This window comes from Pelophylax lessonae (genome assembly GCF_965119305.1).
Source record: "Pelophylax lessonae genome assembly, chromosome: 5".
Taxonomy (NCBI): domain Eukaryota; kingdom Metazoa; phylum Chordata; class Amphibia; order Anura; family Ranidae; genus Pelophylax; species Pelophylax lessonae.
In genome coordinates, this window is record NC_138772.1 from 549269571 (window position 1) to 549292520 (window position 22950).

The 22950-nt window shown below is 46.5% G+C and overlaps 1 protein-coding gene across 1 annotated transcript in view; it reads left to right on the forward strand.

The window, feature by feature from the left end:
- The first annotated feature begins 14291 nt into the window (after positions 1-14291).
- TMIE (transmembrane inner ear) overlaps positions 14292-22950 on the forward strand; it is a 184354-nt gene continuing 175695 nt past the window's right edge. Inside the window, exon 1 of the mRNA XM_082258797.1 lies at positions 14292-14549. Coding sequence (XP_082114923.1) covers positions 14442-14549 — 108 coding nt within the window. The 5' untranslated portion in view covers positions 14292-14441. The remainder of the gene's footprint in view (positions 14550-22950) is intronic.

Genomic DNA, 22950 nt, shown 5'->3' on the forward strand with positions numbered 1-22950 from the left:
ATCTATCTCCCTCTATTATTTCTGTATATCTTTTTTTTACGCCATTCCCAATACTAATACTGTGGTTTTTATTTCTTTGTAGCCTGGTCGTACTGCCAACTCCCCACCTGGTCGTACTGCCAACTCCCCACCTGGTCGTCCTATCAACTCCCCACCTGGTCGTACTGTCAACTCCCCACCTGGTAGTACTGTCGACTCCCCTCCACGTAGTCGCGCACGGGGTCGTCAACAGTGTGAGAGGGAGTCAGAAACATCTTTGGCAGAGGAACAAATTCTTCAATTAATAGAAGAAATGCACCAGAAACGCCACCGAAATGATGTGTTCCTGGATATGAACAATGGCAGAACTTCCTTCTGTAGAAGCCTTTATTTTTTATTGGAGCAGCTTTCTGGTGACCGTGAGAGCCAGTGCCGTGAAAAAATGTACAGATATATTATTTCATGTCTTGAGGCGCAAAGACAGTCTTGGCCTTCACCACGCTGCATAGCTGTTCCAGGTGAAATCACACCGGCTACTGTTCCTGACCAAAGCCAAACAGGAAGTTCTGCCATTGTTCATCAGGGTCCCTAAACAGTGTAAACCAGCGCTGAACATCCAGGAACACATTACCAGTCAGCAACAGTGGCTTCCTCTCTGCTCCCCCCATCTACGCACTCAGCCCCCTCCTCTACAAAGGATGCCCCATCCTTATTCCAGCTATGATGATGGGCAACCATCTCCATACCCTGCCTACCACCAGCTGTAGTTGAGGCTCTATATTATTAGCACGAAGGCCAGTTGGTAAGGCCTTTCAGTAGGTTATATGTAGGCCAGTTTGAAAGGCCTTTCAGATTATTAAAAAAAAGGAATTACATTTTCTTTAATGCGTTTTGATAAATAAAAATTATATTTGTTCATATGCATTTGTTGAAGTGGTAAGTTAATTTTCCTTCTTCACCCACACACTAGAACACCTATGCACATTGGCTGCATCTCTGATCAGTCTTCTCCTTGTATGAGCTGAAAGTTTAGAGGGACGGCCAGGTCTTCGTAGATTTGCAGTGGTCTGATACTCCTTCCATTTCAATATTATCGCTTGCACAGTGCTCCTTGGGATGTTTAAAGCTTGGGAAATCTTTTTGTATCCAAATACGGCTTTAACCTTCTCCACAACAGTATCTCGGACCTTTCCTGGTGTGTTCCTTGTTCTTCATGATGCTCTCTGTGCTTTAAACGGACCTCTGAGACTATCACAGTGCAGGTGCATTTATACGGAGACTTGATTACACACAGGTGGATTCTATTTATCATCATTAGTCATTTAGGTCAACATTGGATCATTCAGAGATCCTCACTGAACTTCTGAAGAGAGTTTGCTGCACTGAAAGTAAAGGGGCTGAATAATTTTGCACGCCCAATTTTTCAGTTTTTTATTTGTTAACAAAGTTTGAAATATCCAATAAATTTCGTTCCACTTCATGATTGTGTCCCATTTGTTGTTGATTCTTCACAAAAAATTACAGTTTTATATCTTTATGTTTGAAGCCTGAAATGTGGCAAAAGGTCGCAAAGTTCAAGGGGGCCGAATACTTTTGCAAGGCACTGTACACCTGGGCATCAGAGCTGCATGTAATTCTGAGCTTCTTGCAATGATTTCCCCTCCCTCCTCCTTCTGGACCGTCGGGGACCTGTAGTGGAAGGATAGACAGCAGCGCCACTCTCCCCGCCGGCTCAGTCGGAGACGTATGGGCTTCCTCTGGTAAATCGCAAGGTGTACAGTATATGTCCCAGTGAGTAGTAGATGCTTCACATGGTGCAGAGGAGGAGGAGCAGTTAATACCACCATTGGAGAGGAGAGAAGCAAAGGTTATCCTAAGGCGCAGTCTTAACCACTTGCCGACCGCTCATGTTGAGGGTACTGCGGCAAAGTGGCTAGTTATCGTCCAGCGGTGTACGTCTACGTCACTGGACTCCTCCCCTTGTGGGCGGCACGCGCGCGCCGCTGGAGGCTCGCTCCCCCTGTATTCAGACACAGCGGGAGTCGGGCCAGGGGAGGAGAGGCGGTGATCACCGCCGCTCTTCCCCGATTGTCGGGGATCGAATGAGGAGATCCGCCCGCTTGTGTAAACAAAGCAGGCGGATCTCCTAAGTGACAGGCAGGGTCAGATTGCAGGATTCAGCATAGCTGAACCTGCGATCTGTGCCTGTGTCACACAGTCCCCTCCCCCCACACACGTCAGTAAGCACCAGGCATACATTAACCCCTTGATCACCAATAAAAGTTAACCCCTTCCCTGCCAGTGTCATTTTTACAGTAACAGTGCATATTTATAGCACTGATTACTGTAGTAATGTCACTGGTACCCGTAAAAGTGTCAAAAATGTCAGTTAGGGGTCCGATCTGTCCGCTGCAATGTCGCAGTCCCGCAAAAAAAAAAAACGCAGATCGCCGTCATTACTAGTTAAAAAAACAATAAAAATGACATCAATCTTTCCCGTAGTTAGTAGCTGCGATAACTTTTGCGCAAACCAATCAAAATACGCTTATTGCGATTTTTTTTTTTTTTTTTTTTTTACCAAACATATGTAGCAGAAAACAAATTAGCCTAAAATGTTAAATTTTGATTTTTACATTTTTTTGGGGGGAATTTCATATAAAAAAAAATGTGAAAAATATTGTTATTTTTTCAAAATTGTCGCTCTTTTTCTGTTTATAGCGCAAAGTAAAAAATCACACAAGTGATCAAATACCTCCAAAAGAAAGCTCTATTTGTGGGGAAAAAAAAGGACATAAATTTAGTTTGGGTACAGCGTCGCATGACCGCGCAATTGTCCGTTAAATTAACACAGTGCTGAATCGAAAAATATGGCCTGGTCAGGAATGGGGTAAAATCTTCCGGTCTTAAAGCGGTTAAAAATACGCTCATTGAGAATTTTTTTGTCAAAGACATGTAGCTAAATACATTTTGGCCTAAATATATGATAAAAAATATATTGGATATTTTTTAACTGTCAAAGTAGAAAAATATTGTTATTTTTTTTCAAAATTGTTGCATTTTTTATTAATATCGCAAAGAATGAAAAGCGCAGAGATGATCAAATACCCCCAAAAGAAAGCTCTGTTTGTGGGAAAAAAGGACATAAATTTCGTTTGGGTATGGCGTTGCATGACCGCGCAATTGTCATTTCAATTCGCACAGTGCCGTATCGCAAAAAGTGGCCTGGATGTAAAGCAGGAAAATCCTCCGGTCCTAAAGTGGTTAAATTATTTCTGGTGAGTGCCCATTACCAATGGGGGAGCACAACTGGTGAGGTGGCGGATATACCATGACCAATTATCACTGGAATACCGTGAATTAATAGTTATTTACCACCTGTATTAATGGTAAGGACACTTGCACTTTGTCAGAGACTGCATTGAGTGGACAGTGTATGTATAAACCTGGCATGTGTGTACATTTTAGGTGATTAATTGGTTCACACCATCTTGCATATGATCACTGTAGGTGAATAATATTTTAAAACGCACTGAATAGTGTTTCAGCGCTGCTGAGTGGGATTGAGCTTATATATAATTTATATGCGAAGACAGTCACACTTTTTTCGTTTTTCCCATTAAGTTGTTTTTTTTTCAATTACTTTTAATATTATTACAAGGACTAGAAAAAGTCACGAGATGTGTGACGCAACGCGTCGGGGGGAGCCGGGTGACGTCACTTCCTGGTCTACGGCCGTGACCGGAGGTAGTTATTTTCTTATACCCTGCGAGCAGCGGATGAGCATTAACAGAGTTTTAAATGTAAGTTATTATGTTTTTTAAGAAATAAATGTGTTGATATACTATACAAGGGGTCCTCAAACTTTTTAAACATGGGGCCAGTTCATGGTCCAACAGACACTGTTGGGGGCCGGACTATAGTTTGAAAGAAAAAATAGGAGCAAATGCCAATGCGCATATTTTATTTGTAGCGCACAAAAAAAAACAATACAATATTTATTGTTTTTTATATATATATATATATATATATATATATATATATATATAAAACCCCCTTTAATGCAGAGTGACCCCAGCATGCCTCCCTTTTAATGCCAGAGTGACCACAGCGCGCCCCCCTTTCAATGCCAGAGTGACCCCAGCGTGCCTCTTTTTCAATGCCAGAGTGACCCCAGCGTGCCCCCTTTCAATGCCATAGTGAACACAGCGTGCCCCCTTTCAATTCCAGAGTGACCACAGCGTGCCCCCTTTCAATGCAAAGCGACCAGCGTGCAGAGACTGCCAGAGAGACCAGTGCACTTACCTGCAGTGGCGGTTGGCTTCTCCTCCACGTCTCCTCCCGCCTCCTCCTCGACCAATGGCATGGTTTCGCCTTTTGGCCAATCTGATTGACCAGGAGGAGGATCCATGTGATAATAGCGAATTTTCATTCGCTATTGTCACACAAATGGGTGGGCTAGGGGGCAGTGCTCTGCGCTCCGGGTCCACCCTTTTCTGAAGCATATTACAGCTTCAGTGAGTGACCGACAGTCAGCCCTATGCCGATTCCGGCCAGCGGGCTGGGTTCAGGACCCTGGCGGCCACATGCGGCCCGCAGTTTGTGGACCCCTGTACTACACCATGAGCCCCCTTCTTATCATTTACATCCATATGAGGGAAAGTGACCAGTAAACAAAGTTTGGGCTTGTCTACAATCCACTTCTCCTGGGCTTAGCTGGAGACTCGGCATTAAACCTCACTTATCTCCCTGGATCATCCGATTAAGACTTGTCAGGAGACATAGCTGTTACTCTACGCCTATTATCATTCACTTTAAGGTGAGCAGCCATTTTTACCAGTGTTTGGATTCACTGTGGATATCGGTCACATAGGTGAAAAGTAGTGGAATTGAGTGCACACAACGCCACTATCACAAGTCATATTTATTTATTTCTATATTTATTGTACTTATATAGCGCTGTCAATTTACGCAGCACTTTACATCAACATTGTACATTCACATCAGTCCCTGCCCTCAAGGAGCTTACAATCTAAGGTCCCCAACTCACATACACACACAGTAGGGCCAATTTTTTTTATACAGGATCCAATTAACCTCCCAGCATGTCTTTGGAGTATGGGAGGAAACCGGAGTACCCAGAGGAAACCTACGCAGGCACAGGGAGAACATGCAAACTCCAGGCAGGTAGTGTCATGGTTGGGATTTGAACCAGTGACCCTCTTGCTGCTAGGTGAAAGTGCCAACCACTACTACACCACTGTGCCGCCCATTGTTCTGCACCTCATGCTTTAAGCTGGACTTTTTTAGCACCTTTATTAATTGCATTTTGCTTATGTTATATTATTAGAACCTTACTGTTGTCATTCACCTTTTGGGCCCCATGCACACGGGGCGTTTTTAACGCCGCTGTAAGCAGCGTCAGGCGTTTTCTTTTTGCAGCCTAAAAACGCCCCTCCATGTTATTCTATGGCCTCATGCACACTCAGACGTTTTTGAGCTGTAAGTGGCCTAGGCGTTTTTAAGCTGCAACAAGAACCCACGACCTGCGCGTTCTGAGGACCAGCGTTAGAGCGTTAAAAACGCCTGACGCTGCTAAAAGCTGAATAACTTTGCTATAACGTTGCTTAACGTGCGTTAAGCCACGTTATACGTTTTTTTTTCTTCCATTCAAAATCAATGGTTCCCTATGGGAGCCTATTGATTTGAATGGAGGTCGCACCGCAACACCGCAAGTCGGATCCGACTTGCGGGGCGACTTGCGCTGTGGGAATCTTGAGGGGGAACTCCACGCCAATATGGGAAAAAAACGGCGTGGGGGTCCCCCCCAAGGTTCCAAACCAGGCCCTTCGGGTCTGGTATGGAATTTGAGGGTAGCCCTATGCCGAAAAAACGGCGTGGGGTCCCCCCCAAAATCCATACCAAACCCTTATCAGAGCATGCAGCCCGGCAGGCCAGGAAAGGGGAGGGGACAGGCGAGCGGCCCCACCCCCCCTGGACCACACCAGGCCACATGCCCTCAACATGGGGGGTGTTGGTGCTTTGGGGCAGGGGGGGCTCTGCACCCCCCACCTCAAAGCACCTTACCCCCATGTTGATGAGGACAAGGGCCTCATCCCCACAACCCTGGCCGGTGGTTGTGGGGGTCTGCGGGCAGGGGGCTCATCAGAATCTGGAAGCCCCCTTTAACAAGGAGGCCCCCCAGATCCCGGACCCCCTCCCTATGTGAATGGGTATGGGGTACACTGTACCCCTACCCATTCACCCCATGAAAGGCAATATGTGTAAATAACGACAAGAGACGTTTTGGAAAGTTTATTAAAAATCTTCATCCGACTCTTCTTGTGTTCTCCTCTCCGGGGTCTTCTCCTCTCCGGTGTCTTCTGCTCTTTTGCTGTCCCCTCTTCTTGTGTTCTTCTCTCCGGGGTCTTCTGCTGTCCCCTCTTCTGCTGTCCTCTCTTCTTTTCTTCTCCTCTCCGGTCTTCTGATCTTTTGCTGTCGGCTGTCGTCTCTTCTTCCTCCGGTCCTCCTCCGACGATGTCTCCGCTGATTATGCCTATCTCCGGTCTCTGCAGCTTATTATATAGCCATTATGCATTAGGGGCGTGGCTCCGATGACGTCATCGGGAGGCCCCACCCCCTCATGTCACAGATGACGTCATCGGTGACATGAGGGGCGGGGCCTCCCGATGACGTCATCGGGGCCACGCCCCTAATGGCTATATAATAAGCTGCAGAGACCGGAGATAGGCATAATCAGCGGAGACGTCGTCGGAGGAGGAAGAGACGACAGCCGACAGCAAAAGAGCAGAAGACCGGAGAGGAGAAGAAAAGAAGAGAGGACAGCAGAAGAGGGGACAGCAGAAGAACCCGGAGAGAAGAACACAAGAAGAGGGGACAGCAAAAGAGCAGAAGACCCCGGAGAGGAGAAGACAAGAAGGGCGGACAGCAAAAGAGCAGAAGACCCTGGAGAGGAGAAGACCCCGGAGAGGAGAACACAAGAAGAGCCGGATGAAGATTTTTAATAAATTTTCCAAAACGTCTCTTGTCGTTATTTCCATACACTGCCTTTTATGTGGTGAATGAGTAGGGGTACAGTGTACCCCATACCCATTCACATAGGGAGGGGGTCCGGGATCTGGGGGGCCCCCTTGTTAAAGGGGGCTTCCAGATTCCGATGAGCCCCCTGCCCGCAGACCCCCACAACCACCGGCCAGGGTTGTGGGGATGAGGCCCTTGTCCTCATCAACATGGGGGCAAGGTGCTTTGAGGTGGGGGGTGCAGAGCTCCCCCTGCCCCAAAGCACCAATACCCCCCCATGTTGAGGGCATGTGGCCTGGTGTGGTCCAGGGGGGGTGGGGCCGCTCGCTCGTCCCCTCCCCTTTCCTGGCCTGCCGGGCTGCATGCTCGGATAAGGGTCTGGTATGGATTTTGGGGGGGACCCCACGCCGTTTTTTCGGCATGGGGCTACCCTCAAATTCCATACCAGACCCGAAGGGCCTGGTTTGGAACCTTGGGGGGGACCCCCACGCCATTTTGGCATGGAGTTCCCCCTCAAGATTCTCACAGCAGCAAATCGGATCCGACTTGCAGTGTTGCGGTGCGACCTCCATTCAAATCAATAGGCTTCCATAGGGAACCATTGATTTTTAATGGAAGAAAAAAAAAACGCTGCTAAAAGCAACGTGGAAAAACGTGCAATAACGCCAATGGAAAAAGCTACTGAAAGCACGTTTTTACAGCTGCTTTTTCCGGCGTCAGAACTAACTTTGACGTACGTTTTTTCTAACGCCCCGTGTGCATTAGGCTTGCACTTATGCACTTTAATATATAGTTATCATTATATTTATGAGCATTGTTTTGCACATATATCGCTATATACAGTGACTGTAATGTACTGTATAAAACTGTAATTTTTTTGTGAAGAATCAACAAGTGGGACACAATCATGAAGTGGAACGAAATTTATTGGATATTTCAAACTTTTTAAACAAATAAATAACTTCTTCCACATGTTTGGTGTCTCCCAGGTGGCTTGTGGCAAACTTTAAATGACACTTTTTATGGATATCTTTAAGAAATGGCTTTCTTCTTGCCACTCTTCCATAAAGGCCAGATTTGTGCAGTATACGACTGATTGTTGTCCTATGGACAGAGTCTCCCACCTCAGCTGTAGATCTCTGCAGTTCATCCAGAGTGATCATGGGCCTCTTGGCTGCATCTCTGATCAGTCTTCTCCTTGTATGAGCTGAAAGTTTAGAGGGACAGCCAGGTCTTCGTAGATTTGCAGTGGTCTGATACTCCTTCCATTTCAATGTTATCGCTTGCACAGTGTTCCTTGAGATGTTTAAAGCTTGGAAATCTTTTTGTATCCAAATCCGGCTTAAAACTTCTCCACAACAGTATCTCGGACCTGCCTGGTGTGTTCCTTGTTCTTCATGATGCTCTCTGTGCTCTAAACGGACCTCTGAGACTATCACAGTGCAGGTGCATTTATACGGAGACTTGATTACACACAGGTGGATTCTATTTATCATCATTAGTCATTTAGGTCAACATTGGCTCATTCAGAGATCCTCACTGAACTTCTGGAGAGAGTTTGCTGCATTGAAAGTAAAGGGGCTGAATAATTTTGCACGCCCAATTTTTCTGTTTTTTATTTGTTAAAGTTTGAAATATCCAATAAATTTCATTCCACTTCATGATTGTGTCCCACTTGTTGATTCTTCACAAAAAAATTACAGTTTTATATCTTTATGTTTGAAGCCTGAAATGTGGCAAAAGGTCGAAAAGTTTAAGGGGGCCGAATACTTTCGCAAGGCACTGTAAGTACCTGAAATAAAAAAATAAAATAAAATTTGGACACACCGGATTCATCACCAGCACTTTGATTTTAAGAATTTTTATGCTATTTATGTGCGAATTATATCATATCTATTTTCTTATTTATATATTTATTTTACAAGTTATTCATGGAATTTAGCGCTGATTTTATTTATATATACATTGTTTTCAGTATGTGGTGAAATTACTATAATTAACAGCTTAAATCCATATTTCTCTCTACGTTATTTCCTTTTATGGACATTTGTACTTCCCCATTATCATTACTTCAGTGGCAGCTCATCAGGCTTTCTCTTCCTCATTACAAGAACTGTAGACATCCCTTGTAATAGGAATAGGGCATGACAGGTCCTCTTTATGGAGAGATGTGGGGTCTATAGGTCCCCACATCCCTCCTCCAGGCTGGAAGGACTGAGATAAAAAAAAAAATGATCTCAGCTTTCCAGCCGAACACTAGGGACAGGCCCTGTGTTCGAGGCGAACGTAAGTTCGACTCAAACATCAGCTGTTTGTGTGAAATACATGAACGAATGGAGCGCCCGGCGGGAAGTTCGCCCGCTGATGAGCGCCCCATAATGCACTGCGCTGTTGCAGTGCATTGATTGCTGATGATTAGCCAAAGCATGCACCTGACCTGTATGCTTTTGGCCAATCAAAGCATGATGTCCTGTCAGAGCCATGATTGGCCAAAGGCAGGGTGCCTTTGGCCAATCATGGCTCAGGGGCTAAGTCCATGTCCCACACTATATAAGGCTGCTGCTTACATGGCAGCTGTGTATAGTGTGTGATAATAGAGATTAGGCAGGTAGTTAGTGAATAGTGCGTTGAGTCAGTTTAGTGCAGTCAGTGTAGTGTACAGGCATACTCCACTTTTAAATGTTTTCCCATAGATGCCAATGTTAAAGACAGGGAGCAGTGCCATGCCAAGCTGACCAATATTTCCTATAGACGCCAATGGTAAAGTCAGGGAGCAGTGCCATGCCAAGCTGGCCAAGATTTCCCATAGATGTTGATGTTAACCACTTGCTGACCGATCACGTTGACCGTATGAGGCAAAGTGACTCGATATCGTCCAGCGACGTAGACCTACGTCGTTGGACTCCTCCCCTTGTGGGCGGCGCACGCGCGCCGCCGGAGGCTCGCTCCCGCTGTTTTCAGTCACAGCGGGAGTCGGGCCAGGGAAGGAGCGGCGGTGATCACCGCCGCTCTTCCCCGATCGTCAGGGATCGAGTGTGGAGATCCGCCCCCTTGTGTAAACAAAGCGGGCGGATCTCCTAAAGCCTCATACACACGTACCGATCGTCGGCCGAACGATCGGCCGTCTTTTGTCCAGGGCTGTCGTGTCTGTTGAAAACTGCAAAAGACTGCACACGAATTTTGTCGGCCAACAACAGCCGACTGCAGAAGTGATGTCATGTGATGGTTAACTTTCCTTGTCTTTTTTCTTTTCTGAGCATGCCCAGTCTTGCTAATCTGCTGTCTGTCGGCCGAAATCTGTACTGACTGACGAACAATCGGCCGTTCTGGTGTTGGCCAACAAAAATTTTAATGCTTGCACGACAGATTCTGTTCGGCCGAAAATGCGCTGTCGGCTGTCGGAAGCATCATACTAACAAGCCTACAATCGGCCGATCGGTCGTCAGCCGAATATTTACGGCCGACAATCAGTACGTGTGTACGGGGCATAAGTGACAAACAGTGACAGATTGCAGGATTCAGCATAGCTGAACATGCAATCTGTGCCTGTGTCACACAGTCCCCTCCCCCCACACACGTCAGTAAGCACCAGGCATACATTAACCCCTCCCTCTCCAATAAAATTAACCCCTTCCCTGCCAGTGTCATTTTTACAGTAACAGTGCATATTTATAGCACTGATTACTGTAGTAATGTCACTGGTACCCCTAAAAGTGTCATAAATGTCAGTCAAGGGTCCGATCTGTCCACCTCAATGTCACAGTCCCGCAAAAAAAAATCGCAGATCGCCGCCATTACTAGTAAAAAAAAAAACAATAAAAATGACATAAATTTCCAGAAGTTAGTAGATGCGATAACATTTGCGCAAACCAATCAAAATACGCTTATTGCTATTTTTTTTTTTTTACCAAAAATATGTAGCAGAAAACAAATTGGCCTAAAATGCTAAAAATTGTTGATTTTTACATTTTTTTGGGGGGGAATTTCATATAAAAAAATTTGAAAAATATTGTTATTTTTTCAGAATTGTCGCTCTTTTTTGTTTATAGCGCAAAAAGTAAAAATTGCACAGGTGATCAAATACCACCAAAAGAAAGCTCTGTTTGTGGGAGAAAAAAGGGCGTACATTTAATTTGGGTAGAGCATCACACGACCGTGCAATTGTCCGTTAAAGTAACGCAGTGCCGAATCGCAAAATATGGTCTGGTCAGGAGTGGGGTAAAATCTTCCGGTCTAAAAGCGGTTAAAAATACGCTCATTGAGAATTTTTTTGTCAAAGACATGTAGCTAAATACATTTTGGCCTAAATATATGACAAAAATTGAATATATTGGATATTTTTTAACTGTTAAATTAGAAAAATATTGTTATTTTTTCAAAATTGTTGCATTTTCTTTATTTATATCGCAAAAAATGAAAATCGCACAGGTGATTAAATACCACCAAAAGAAAGCTCTGTTTGTGGGAAAAAAGGACGTAAATTTAGTTTGGGTACGGTGTTGCATGACCGCGCAATTGTCAGTTAAAGTCGCACAGTGCCGAATCGCAAAAAGTGCCTGGACGTAGCACAGCAAAATCCTCCGGTGGTAAAGTGGTTAAAGACAGGGAGCTGTGCCATGCCAAGCTGGCAAAGATTTCCCATAAGTCTTGGGTTAGAGTTAGTAATCATCAGGGTTAGGGTTTGCGGTAATGTTTAGGGTTAGGGTTAGTAATCATTAGGGTTAGCGGTAATCATTAGGGTTAGGGTTAATCTTTAGGGTTAGGGTTAGTAATCATTAGGGTTAGCGGCAATCTTTAGGGTTAGTGGTAAACTTTAGGGTGTAGTAATCGTTAGGGTTATTGGTAAAAATTAGGGTTAGGATTAGGATTAGCGATAATCGTTAGGGGTAGCGGTAACCTTTAGGGTTATAATTAGCGGTAATCGTTAGGGTTATAATTAGCGGTAATTTTTAGGATTAGGATTAGCAGCAATTGTTAGGCTGCATTCACATGTCAGCGTATGATCGCGGGCAGAACCGCCGCGATTCCGCCCGCGATTCCGTCCGCGATTCCGCCCGCGATTCGGAGATTTATTGCAAATCGCAGGACGCCTAGCGTTGCCCGTTGATTTGCAATAGCCCCCCAAACGCTGAGCGATGTTGCCGCGATTTACGCCCGCCGAATCGCGGCAACATCGCGCAAACAAAATCGCGGGACGCAATACGCTCCAAAGAAGCTCTTGTACTTTTTTGGAGCGTATTGCGTCCCGCGATTTTGTTTGCGCGATGTTGCCGCGATTCGGCGGGCGTAAATCGCGGCAACATCGCTCGGCGTTTGGGGGGCTATTGCAAATCAACGGGCAACGCTAGGCGTCCCGCGATTTGCAATAAATCTCCGAATCGCGGGCGGAACCGCGGCGGTTCTGCCCGCCATCATACGCTGACATGTGAATGCAGCCTTAGGGTTATAATTAGCAATAATCGTTAGGGTTAGTGGTAATCTTTAGGTCCCGTTCACATGTAGGCGTTTTGGGGTGTTTTTGGGGAGTTTTTCTGCTCTAGGATCAGCTCTCAAAATGCCCAACAAGACAAATCCTATTCATTTCAATGGCCCCTGTTCACATCTGAGCGTTTTGACGCTGTAAGCAAAACGCCCAACGCTCAAAAAAGTACATGAGCTTCTTTTTGGGCAGATTACAGGCGTTTTCCATTGGTTTCTATTCAATCTAAAAACGCCTGCACAAAAAACGCCTGTAAATCGCGGTAAAATCGCGGTAAAAATCGCGGCAAAATCGCGGCAAAATCGCGGTAGAAAACGCTACGCTCAGGTGTGAATGTAGCCTTAGGTTTATAATTAGCGGTAATCATTAGGCTGCATTCACACTTGAGCGTAGCGTTTTTTACCGCGATTTTACCGCGATTTTTACCGTGATTTTACCGCGATTTTTTCAGGCGTTTTTCATTGACATCTATCAAAAACGCTGGTAATCAGCCCAAAAAGAAGCTCATGTACTTTTTTCAGCTACAGGCGTTTTGCAAAACACTCAGATGTGAACAGGGGCCATTTAAATGAATGGGGTTTTACTTGTTGGGCGTTTTGGAAGCGTTTCTTTTGAGCGTTTTTGGAGCTGAAAACGCCCAGGTGTGAATGGAGCCTTAGGGTTAGCAGTAAACTTTAGGGTTATAATTAGCGGTAATCGTTAGGGTTAGTGGTAATCACTAGGGTTAGTAGTAATTGTTAGGGTTAGTGGTAATCACTAGGGTTAGTAGTAATTGTTAGGGTTAGTGGTAATTACTAGGGTTAGTAATAATTGTTAGGGTTTCAATGCTAACCCTAATGATTACCGCTAACCCTAACATGCGACTTTGGACACAAAGTTTCCTTCCCTGCTTTAATGCAACTTGAGTGCCAGAGAGCATAAAGTCGCATCAAAAATCACACTCCATAAACATAATATTTTCCTATTAGCCATGTTGTAAAGCTCTGTACAAACTGTTGGCGCTATGTAAATCCTGTGTAATAATAATACTAATTAGCCCCCCCCCCCCCAAAAAAAAAACGAAAAATGCAATGCGCTGGAAAATGCTGGAAAATGCATAAATTGCAACACGCATAAGGTGTGAACCTTCTTTTAAGGCTCGTACAAACTATAAGACAATCAGGCGAACATTTTTCGTCTGAGGAACGATCGTACGCTTTTCTGATAGTGTGTACAAAACTTTCAACAGACGATTCCGACCTTCCGAAAGAACATTTCTGAAGGGGCAAACTCCAAAATTCTTCTCGTATGGAAACAGAACAAACGCGTTTAATGTGTACCGCTTTCGTAGGATTTTCGTATGAGAAAAACGAGAAATGAAAGACTGCACATGATTAGAAACAATAACCAACAAGAAAAAAGCCTTTGTCGTAGGAGAATTTTCGTACATTATTTCCTTCCTCGGTTATGATTTGCTGTGAAACAACGAGGAAAATCAGACGTTCGATTTTTCTTATAGTGTGTCCCCCACTTAAATGATCATGCAGCTGCATTCATTTGTGTCTTTTATATCTGCCCGGAATTCAGCTTTTATCCATTTGTAGATAAATGATACTTTGTGTCCTTCTCTCCGGCATCTCTCGGTGTGGTCTCGGAAAGTTGGCGGTATCTCCGAACACCTGAGAGATACTTTTCTGTCTTTACAATAAGAATACGGAAGCGCGTTCGTCTCTCTGAGAACATTGGAGGGATGGCTCCTCGTCTGTATTGTGTCCTGGAATGTTCTCCACCCCCCCCCCCCACCCTTGCCAGCCAGTGTAAGTGACACTCATTAATAAGTGATTCCCCTGGGAAGCTGTGTGGAGCTCAGTCTATAGGAGGCTGTGCTGGAGAAGGGAGGTTGGTGGCCATCAATCACCTGGCCTGGGAAGACAGAGAGGAGGAGAAGGTCCACAGAGCAAGGAACATGGCGAGGATCTGGGATGAGCAGCACACCATCCTCCCTGTACAGCTCCAGAGCTTCCTATGTTTCCTGTCCGTCTCCATCAGATGTGCGCGCTGCCAGATGATACCGGTAAGTGCCGGGGGGACCCTGGGGGCATGGATGCTCATGGAGTTATTTAATAAGGCAGTTCAAAGGGGATGATTATGTGCAAAGAGCAATGATGATGTGTAAAAGGGTAATGAACACGTGAGAAGGGCAATGACAACATGCACAGGGCAATGGTGACATGCAGAGGGCAATAACAATGTGCACAGGGCAAGGGTGACGTGCACAGGGAAATGACGACATGCACAGGGCAATGACAACATGCACAGGGCAATGACAACATGCACAGGGCAATGCTGACGTTCACAGGGCAATTCTTACGTGCACAGGGCAATGCTGACGTGCACAGGGCAATGCTGATGTGCACAGGGCAATGCTGACGTGCACAGGGCAATGACAACATGCACAGGGCAATGACGATGTGCACAGGGCAATGCTGACGTGCACAGGGCAATGACAACATGCACAGGGCAATGCTGACGGGCACAGGGCAATAACAACGTGCACAGGGCAATGCTGACGTGCACAGGGCAATGCTGACGTGCACAGGACAATGAATGACAACATGCACAGGGCAATGGTGACATGCACAGGGCAATGGTGACGTGCACAGGGCAATGACAACATGCACAGGGCAATGCTGACGTGCGCAAGGCAATGAATGACAACATGCAAAGGGCAATACTGAAGTGCACAGGTCAATGACAACATGCACAGGGCAATGACAACATGCACAGGGCAATGCTGACATGCACAGGCCAATGACAACATGCACAGGGCAATGCTGACGTGCACAGGGCAATGACAACGTGCACAGGGCAATGACAACGTGCACAGGGCAATGACAATGTGCACAGGGCAATGACAACGTGCACAGGGCAATGGTGACGTGCACAGGGTAATGGTGACTTGCACAGGGCAATGACAACGTGCACAGGGCACTGGTGACATGCACAGGGCAATGACAACATGCACAGGGCAATGCTGAAGTGCACAGGGCAATGACAACATGCACAGGGCAATGCTGACATGCACAGGCCAATGACAACATGCACAGGGCAATGCTTACATGCACAGGGCAATGCTTACGTGCACAGGGCAATGCTGACGTGCACATGGCAATGACAACGTGCACAGGGCAATGACAACGTGCACAGGGCAATGCTGATGTGCACAGGGCAATGCTGACGTGCACAGGGCAATGACAACATGCACAGGGCAATGGCAACATGCACAGGACAATGCTGATGTGCACAGGGCAATGCTGATGTGCACAGGGCAATGACAACATGCACAGGGCAATGACAGCATGCACAGGGCAATGCTGACGTGCACAGGGCAATGCTGACGTGCACAGGGCAATAACAACGTGCACAGGGCAATGCTGACGTGCACAGGGCAATGCTGACGTGCACAGGGCAATGACAACATGCACAGGGCAATGACAGCATGCACAGGGCAATGCTGACGTGCACAGGGCAATGCTGACGTGCACAGGGCAATAACAACGTGCACAGGGCAATGCTGACGTGCACAGGGCAATGCTGACGTGCACAGGGCAATGACAACATGCACAGGGCAATGCTGAGGTGCACAGGGCAATGACAATGTGCACAGGGCAATGACAACGTGCACAGGGCGATGACAACGTGCACAGGGCGATGGTACCTTGCACAGGGCAATGCTGACGTGCGAAGGGCAATGGTGACGTGCGAAGGGCAAGTACCTGGGGTCTGGAGGCATGGATGCTCAGGGAGTTGTTTAATAAGACGGTGCAAGGAGCAATGATGATGTGTAAAAGGGTAATGCGCATGTGAAAAGGGCAATGACAATGTGCGCAGGGCAATGGTGACGTGCACAGGGCAATGGTGACATTCAAAGGGCAAGTACCTGGGCCCTGGAGGCATGGATGCTCAGGGAGTTGTTTAATAAGGAGGTGCAAAGAGCATTGAATGATGATGATGTGCAAGGGGCAGCGGTGCCATGCAAAAGGGTCATGATGACATGGAAAGGGCAGTTATGATGTGCAAAAGGGTAATTAAGACATGCAAGGGGCAATGATGATGTGCAAAGAGCAATGATGATGTGCAAAGTGATAATAATGATATGCAAGGGGCAATAATGGTGTGCAAGGGGCAATGGTCATGTGCAAAATGGTAATAATGATGTGCAAAGAGGAATGATGACATGCAATAGGCAATGATTATGTGTAAAGCTCAATGGTCACATGCAAAAGGCAATGATGATGTGCAAAGGGCAGTGACAATTGTGCAAAGGGCAATGATGGCATGCAAAGGGCAAGTGTTAGGGGTCCTTGGTGTATAGATGCTCATGGAGTTATTTAATAGGGCAGTGTAAAGAGCAATAATGACATGCAAAGGGAAATAGGGATGTGCAAAGGGCATTTGGGCCATGCAAAGGTAGATGGGGATAATCAAAGGGCAATAGGGATGTGAAAAGAGCAATGGTGACGTGCAAAAGACAATAATGATGTGCAAAAGACAATGGGGATGTGCAAAGGGCAATAGGAATGTGCAAAGGGCAATGAGGATGTGCAAAATACAATGATGATGCACAAAGGGCATTGAGGGCATGCAAAGGGCAATGAGGAAAAGCAAAGGGCAATGGGGATGTGCACAGACAAAATTATGATGTGCAAAGAACAATGATGATATGCAAAGGGCATCAAGGGCATGCAAAGGGCAATGGGCATGTGTAAAGGGCAATGCTGATGTGCAAATGGCAATGGGGATGAGCAAAGGGAAATGGGGATGTGCAAAGGGCATCAAGGGCATGCAAAGGGCAATGGGGATGAGCAAAGGGCATCAAGAGCATGCAAAGGGCAATGGGGATGCGCAAATGGCAATAGAGATGGGCAAAGGGCAATTGGGAGGTGCAAAAGACAATAATGATGTGCAAAGGGAAAGGGGATGTGCAAACGCAATAGGAATGTGCAAAAGGATAGAGGGATGTGCAAAGGGCAATGAGGATGTGCAAAATACAACGATGATGCGCAAAGGGCATGCAAAGGGCAATGAGGAAAAGCAAAGGGCAATGGGGATGTGCAAAGAGCAATGATGATGTGCAAAGGGCATGAAGGGCATGCAAAGGGCAATTCTGATGTGCAAAGGGCAATGCTGATGTGCAAATGACAATGGAGACGAGCAAAGGGCATAGGGGATGTGCAAAGGGCAATGGCGATGTGCAAAGGGAAATGGGGATGAGCAAAGGACATCAAGAGCATGCAAAGGGCAATGGGGATGAGCAAAGGTCATCAGGAGCATGCAAAGGGCAATGGGGATGAGCAAAGGGCAATGGAGATGGGCAAAGGGCAATTGGGATGTGCAAAGGGAAATGATAATGTGCAAAGGGCAATGGGGATGTGCAAAGGACAGTAGGGGCATGCGAAGGGCAATGGGGATAAGCAAAGGGCAATGGGGATATGCATTGTGGGATGTGGGTCCTGAATCTCAGGCATGGCATTGTGGGATTTAGAGTCCAAATTCTCAGGCATGGCATTGTAAGATTTGAAGTCCTGAATCTTAAGCATGGCATTTAGGGATCTGGAATCCTGAATCTCAGGCATGATATTTGTGTAAGGTTTGTGGTCTTGAATCTTAGGTTTGGCATTGTGGGATTTGAAGTCCTGAATCTCAGGCATGAAATTATAGTTAGTGGGGTCCTGCATCTTATGTATGGCATTAAAGGATGTGGAGTCCTGAATAAAGCAATGGGGGATGTGGGGTCCTGAATCTCAGGCATAGCAATGGGGGATGTGGGGTCCTGAATCTCAGGCATAGCATTGTGGGATGTGGGGTCCTTAATCTCAGGCATAGCATTGTGGGATGTGGGATCCTGAATCTCAGGCATAGCATTGTAGGATATGGGGTCCTGAATCTCAGACATAGCATTGTGCGATGTGGGGTCCTGAATCTCAGGCATAGCATTGTGGGATGTGGGATCCTGAATCTCAGGCATATCATTGGGGGACGTGGGGTCCTCAATCTCAAGTATGTCACTGTGGGGTCCTGAAACCCAAGTATATCATCGTGGGGTCTTCAATCTCAAGTATGTCATTGTGGTTTCCTGAATCTCAAGTATGTCATTGTGGGTTCCTGAATCTAAAGTGTATCATTGTGGGATTTGGAGTCCTGTATCTTAGGCATGGCATTGTGGAATTGGGAGTCCCGAATCTCAGGCATGGCTTTGGGAGTTGCAGTGTCCCTCATCTAATGCATAGCGTCGTGGGGTGTGGGGTCCTGAATCTCAGGCATAGCATTGTGGGATGTGGGGTCCTGAATCTCAGGCATAGCATTGTGGGATGTGGGGTCCTGAATCTCAGGCATAGCATTGTGGAATTGGGAGTTCCAAATCTCAGGCATGGCTTTGGGAGATGCAGTGTCCCTTATCTAAGGCATAGCATTGTGGGATATGGGGTCCTGAATCTCAGGCATATCATTGTGGGATGTGGGGTCCTGAATCTCAGGCATAGCATTGTGGAATGTGGGGTCCTGAATCTCAGGCATAGCATTGTGGGATGTGGGGTCCTGAATCTCAGGCATAGCATTGTGGAATTGGGAGTCCCGAATCTCAGGTATAGCATTGTGGGATGTGGGGTCCTCAATCTCAAGTATGTCACTGTGGGGTCCTGAAACTCAAGTATATCATTGTGGGATCCTCAATCGCAAGTGTGTCATTGTGGGGTCCTCAATCTCAAGTGTGTCCTTCTGGGATATGGGGTCCTGAATCTCAGGTACGGCATTGTGGGATTGGGAGTCGTTAATCTCAGGCATGGCATTGGGAGATGCAGTGTCCCTTATGTAAGGCATGGTATTGTGGGATGCGGGGTCCTGATTCTCATACATTGCATAGTTGCATGTGGGGGTCCTAAATCTAAAGGATCTCAAAGTATGTTATGAAATTGAAGAATTTTGTCCTAGTCCCCCTGTGCTGCACATGGACTGTAATGGACACACAACCTCGGGTCATGTCAGTGTGATGATCGCTATCAGTCAGGAAGGTGGATTTTGTGTCTCTGGCTCCTGTCCATGATGGATCTTTCTAGAAATGAAATAAGAAAGTGAACTTCCTTTCTAGAAGACATTCTCTTTTTGATTTTACTCATCTTAATGTGAAAAATCTTTGTAGCGTATAATAATAAAAAGTGCTCAGCTCTGAAGTTCCGAAAGGAAGACGGGCGAAGATGGATGCAGCCGCCAGCGGGGACAACGCGGGCTTTGTTTGCAGGTAAGTGTCACATAATGTGCTAATGTGTTGGTGATCAGTGTTTGAAGAGATCCACTGTGGGAGAGTATACATCTACCTTTACTCTGATCGATACAAGGAATTGTGAAGGAGACTGATGTGAGGTGCCATTCAACATTTTCCCCAGTACTCCAGGTGTACATACACCAATGCATGAGCCGACCCACTGGGCGTATGCCAAGCTGGGTCCACTCAGGAAACTATGTACAGCACCCTACTTGCTCCCTCACCAGTCATGATCTGCCTGAATTGTATCTGGAGAACAGACGTCTGAGGGGGGACATGATAGCAATTTATAAATATCTTAATGGGGATCTCAGCTTAGAAAAAAAACTGTTCATTCGAAGGAATTGCATGAGAACTCGAGGACATACAATGCGATTAGAGGAGAAGCGTTTTAACCTCAGGCAACGAGGAGGGTTCTTTACTGTTAGGGCTACAAGATTGTGGAATTCTCTACCACAAGAGGTGGTTTCTGCGGGAAGTATGGTGGCTTTCAAAAGACTCTTAGACTTACATCTCAAGGATCAGGACATTAAGGGCTATGTGAGATGATTACAGCCACACACACCTACACAGGTTGAACTGGATGGACTATTGTCTTTATTCAACCTCACCTACTATGTAACTATGTAACTATGTATGTATTGAGAAGCTCAGAGATCCATTGATGATGCCTCCGAGTCTACATTAAGGAAGAAAGAAGTCTTCTTCTAGGCGCTAGGCTGTTGGTCTCACCACACCACCACGATACCTACCTGTTTATGGATGCCTATGATAGTATGGTGCCAGTGGCGGCTGGTGCTCCATGGGACGGGGGGCGGCAGACGGACCACACCACACCCACCTCCGGACCACACCAGCCCGCACACCATACCCCCTCCCCCAGGTCGCCGGCTCACTCACCATGTGGAGGGCAGGCAGGCAGCAGCAGCGGCTCCTATGTTTCCTCCCTCCCCCTCCTTGGCCAATGGCATGGCTTCTCCTTTTGGCCAATCGGGAAATGGGTCTCAGGACCCGCTTCCTGATTGGCCAGGAGGAGGATCTGTGTGACAATAGAGAGTATTCCTTCGCTATTGTCACACAACTGGGTGAGCTCAGGATGCAGTGCTCTGCACACCGAGCCCACCCTTTTTTGAAGCCTATTAGAACCTCTGGCTCTAATCACGTGCTTAAAAAAAAAAAAAAAAAAAAAAAACATTGGGATCCATGTGTCCAGCGACCTGTATGTAGATTAGGGAACCAGATGCATGGATAGGGGGGGGCGGTGCCCCTGCGCCCCTAATGGACGGCCGCCACTGTTCCTGGTGAAGAAAAGTAAAAAGACCCTGCCACTGACCTACTGAATGCGGATTGAAGACAAGGACAGAGCGCAGGCCTCTTCCTCCCAGCATGTATGGTGTAGTCTCTGTCTGAGCAGAGGCTGGTTCTATGCCCCACTGGAGCCCCAACTGAGCTGTTCCAGCTCCCTTCAATGCCCCCTGCTGGCCAGGTCGGTAATGCAGTTTCGGCCTATGAGTAGAGAGTACCTGGAGCGGAGCTTCAGCCTGGAATGGGGGTCAGGAGGAGGCTGGAAAGAGGGAGAGTGGGAGGGGGGCCGAGTCGCTGCAGCATGGGCTTCTGGTTTGTACTTGCCCCCTGGCCCGAAAGTTGCCAGTCAGCCCCTGAACCGGGATCCTTGCTGAATGATTCTAGAGTCTCATTCATCTGTCTTTTATATCATCTTGGAGCTCAGCCTTTGGCTCCATTCACACCTAAACTTATCCTATTTAGATGTTTTTTTTGCGTTTTTCAGGTGTTTTTTGCAGTTGTTTGGAGGCAGGCATTGACATCTAACAAAAACGCTTGTAATCTGCCAAAAAAGAAGCCTGTCTTCCTTCCGGGTATGCGGAGTCCGGCTGTGCTACTGGCTGGAGTCGCGTGAGCCACCAGTCACGGCACAGGGCTCTGAAGAAAGCGCATGCGCTGATGACGTCATTGGCTCCATGCAATGTAAATATCTCCTAAACGGTGCAAGTTTAGGGGATATTTACAGGACCTTTAGACCTGGATTCAAGATCTGTTTTCGTGTTTTGTAGCCAAACGCATTTCACGGGCTGACCCGCTTCGCCAGAGCCCCAGATCTGTAACAGATTGTAACAACATGTACAAGATATGACAATCAATGTTTCATGTAGCAAAATCACAAATTTCTTTCTCTACACGCAGCATCTTTTGTTATCAGAAAAAATATACAATTCTTTTTTTGTAGAAAATATATGTATATTTTTTCTGATAACAAAAGATGCTGCGTGTAGAGAAAGGAGTTTGTGATTTTGCTACAGGAAACATTGATTGTCATATCTTGTACATGTTGTTACAGTATTTGACAGGATCTGAGGCCCTGATGAAGTGGGTCAACCTGTGAAACGCGTTGGATAAAAGACACAAAACCAGATCTTGAATCCAGGATAACATCTCCCTGGACAAGCAGTTTAACCTGTTATTATGGAACAAACCCTTTTCTTTAAAAAATGTATAATGTTCTACATAAAGTTATGTACAAATAATTTTATATAACGTGTAGGCTCAGTGGTTAATAGCCCAAGGAACTACATAGAAAGTCCCAAACCTCACTTAGATTTCTATAATTGTCTCTCAAGGGATGGTACTTCCTTAGGGTGCGGTATAGATTCACACTCTACCCCCACACACAATACGTTTCAGTTCTTGTACAATAGAGCTCAGACTGAGGAATGGAGAAACAGCACAAGGAGCCAATCAACATTGGGATGCTAGGATTTTGGGAATCATGAGGTACAGTCTATGGCAGGCAGGGAGTGCAGCATAATGCAGAAACAGGTGCTGGTGAGGTCACACAGGGACAATGTGCACTGGATGCAGGCTGGAGTGCACGGAGTCACTGCAACAGGAAAAAGTACACAGGGGTCACAGGAGCGAGATACAATCTGGGAGTGCATGGGGGTCACAGGAGCAAGATACAGTGTACAGGGGTCAAAGGAGCAAGATACAAGCTGGGAGTGCACAGAGGTCACAGGACCATGATACAGGATGGGGGTGCACAGGGGTCACAGCAACAAGATACAAGCTGGGGGTGCACAGGGGTCACAGGAGCAAGATACAAGCTGGGAGTGCACAGGGGTCACAGGAGCAAGATACA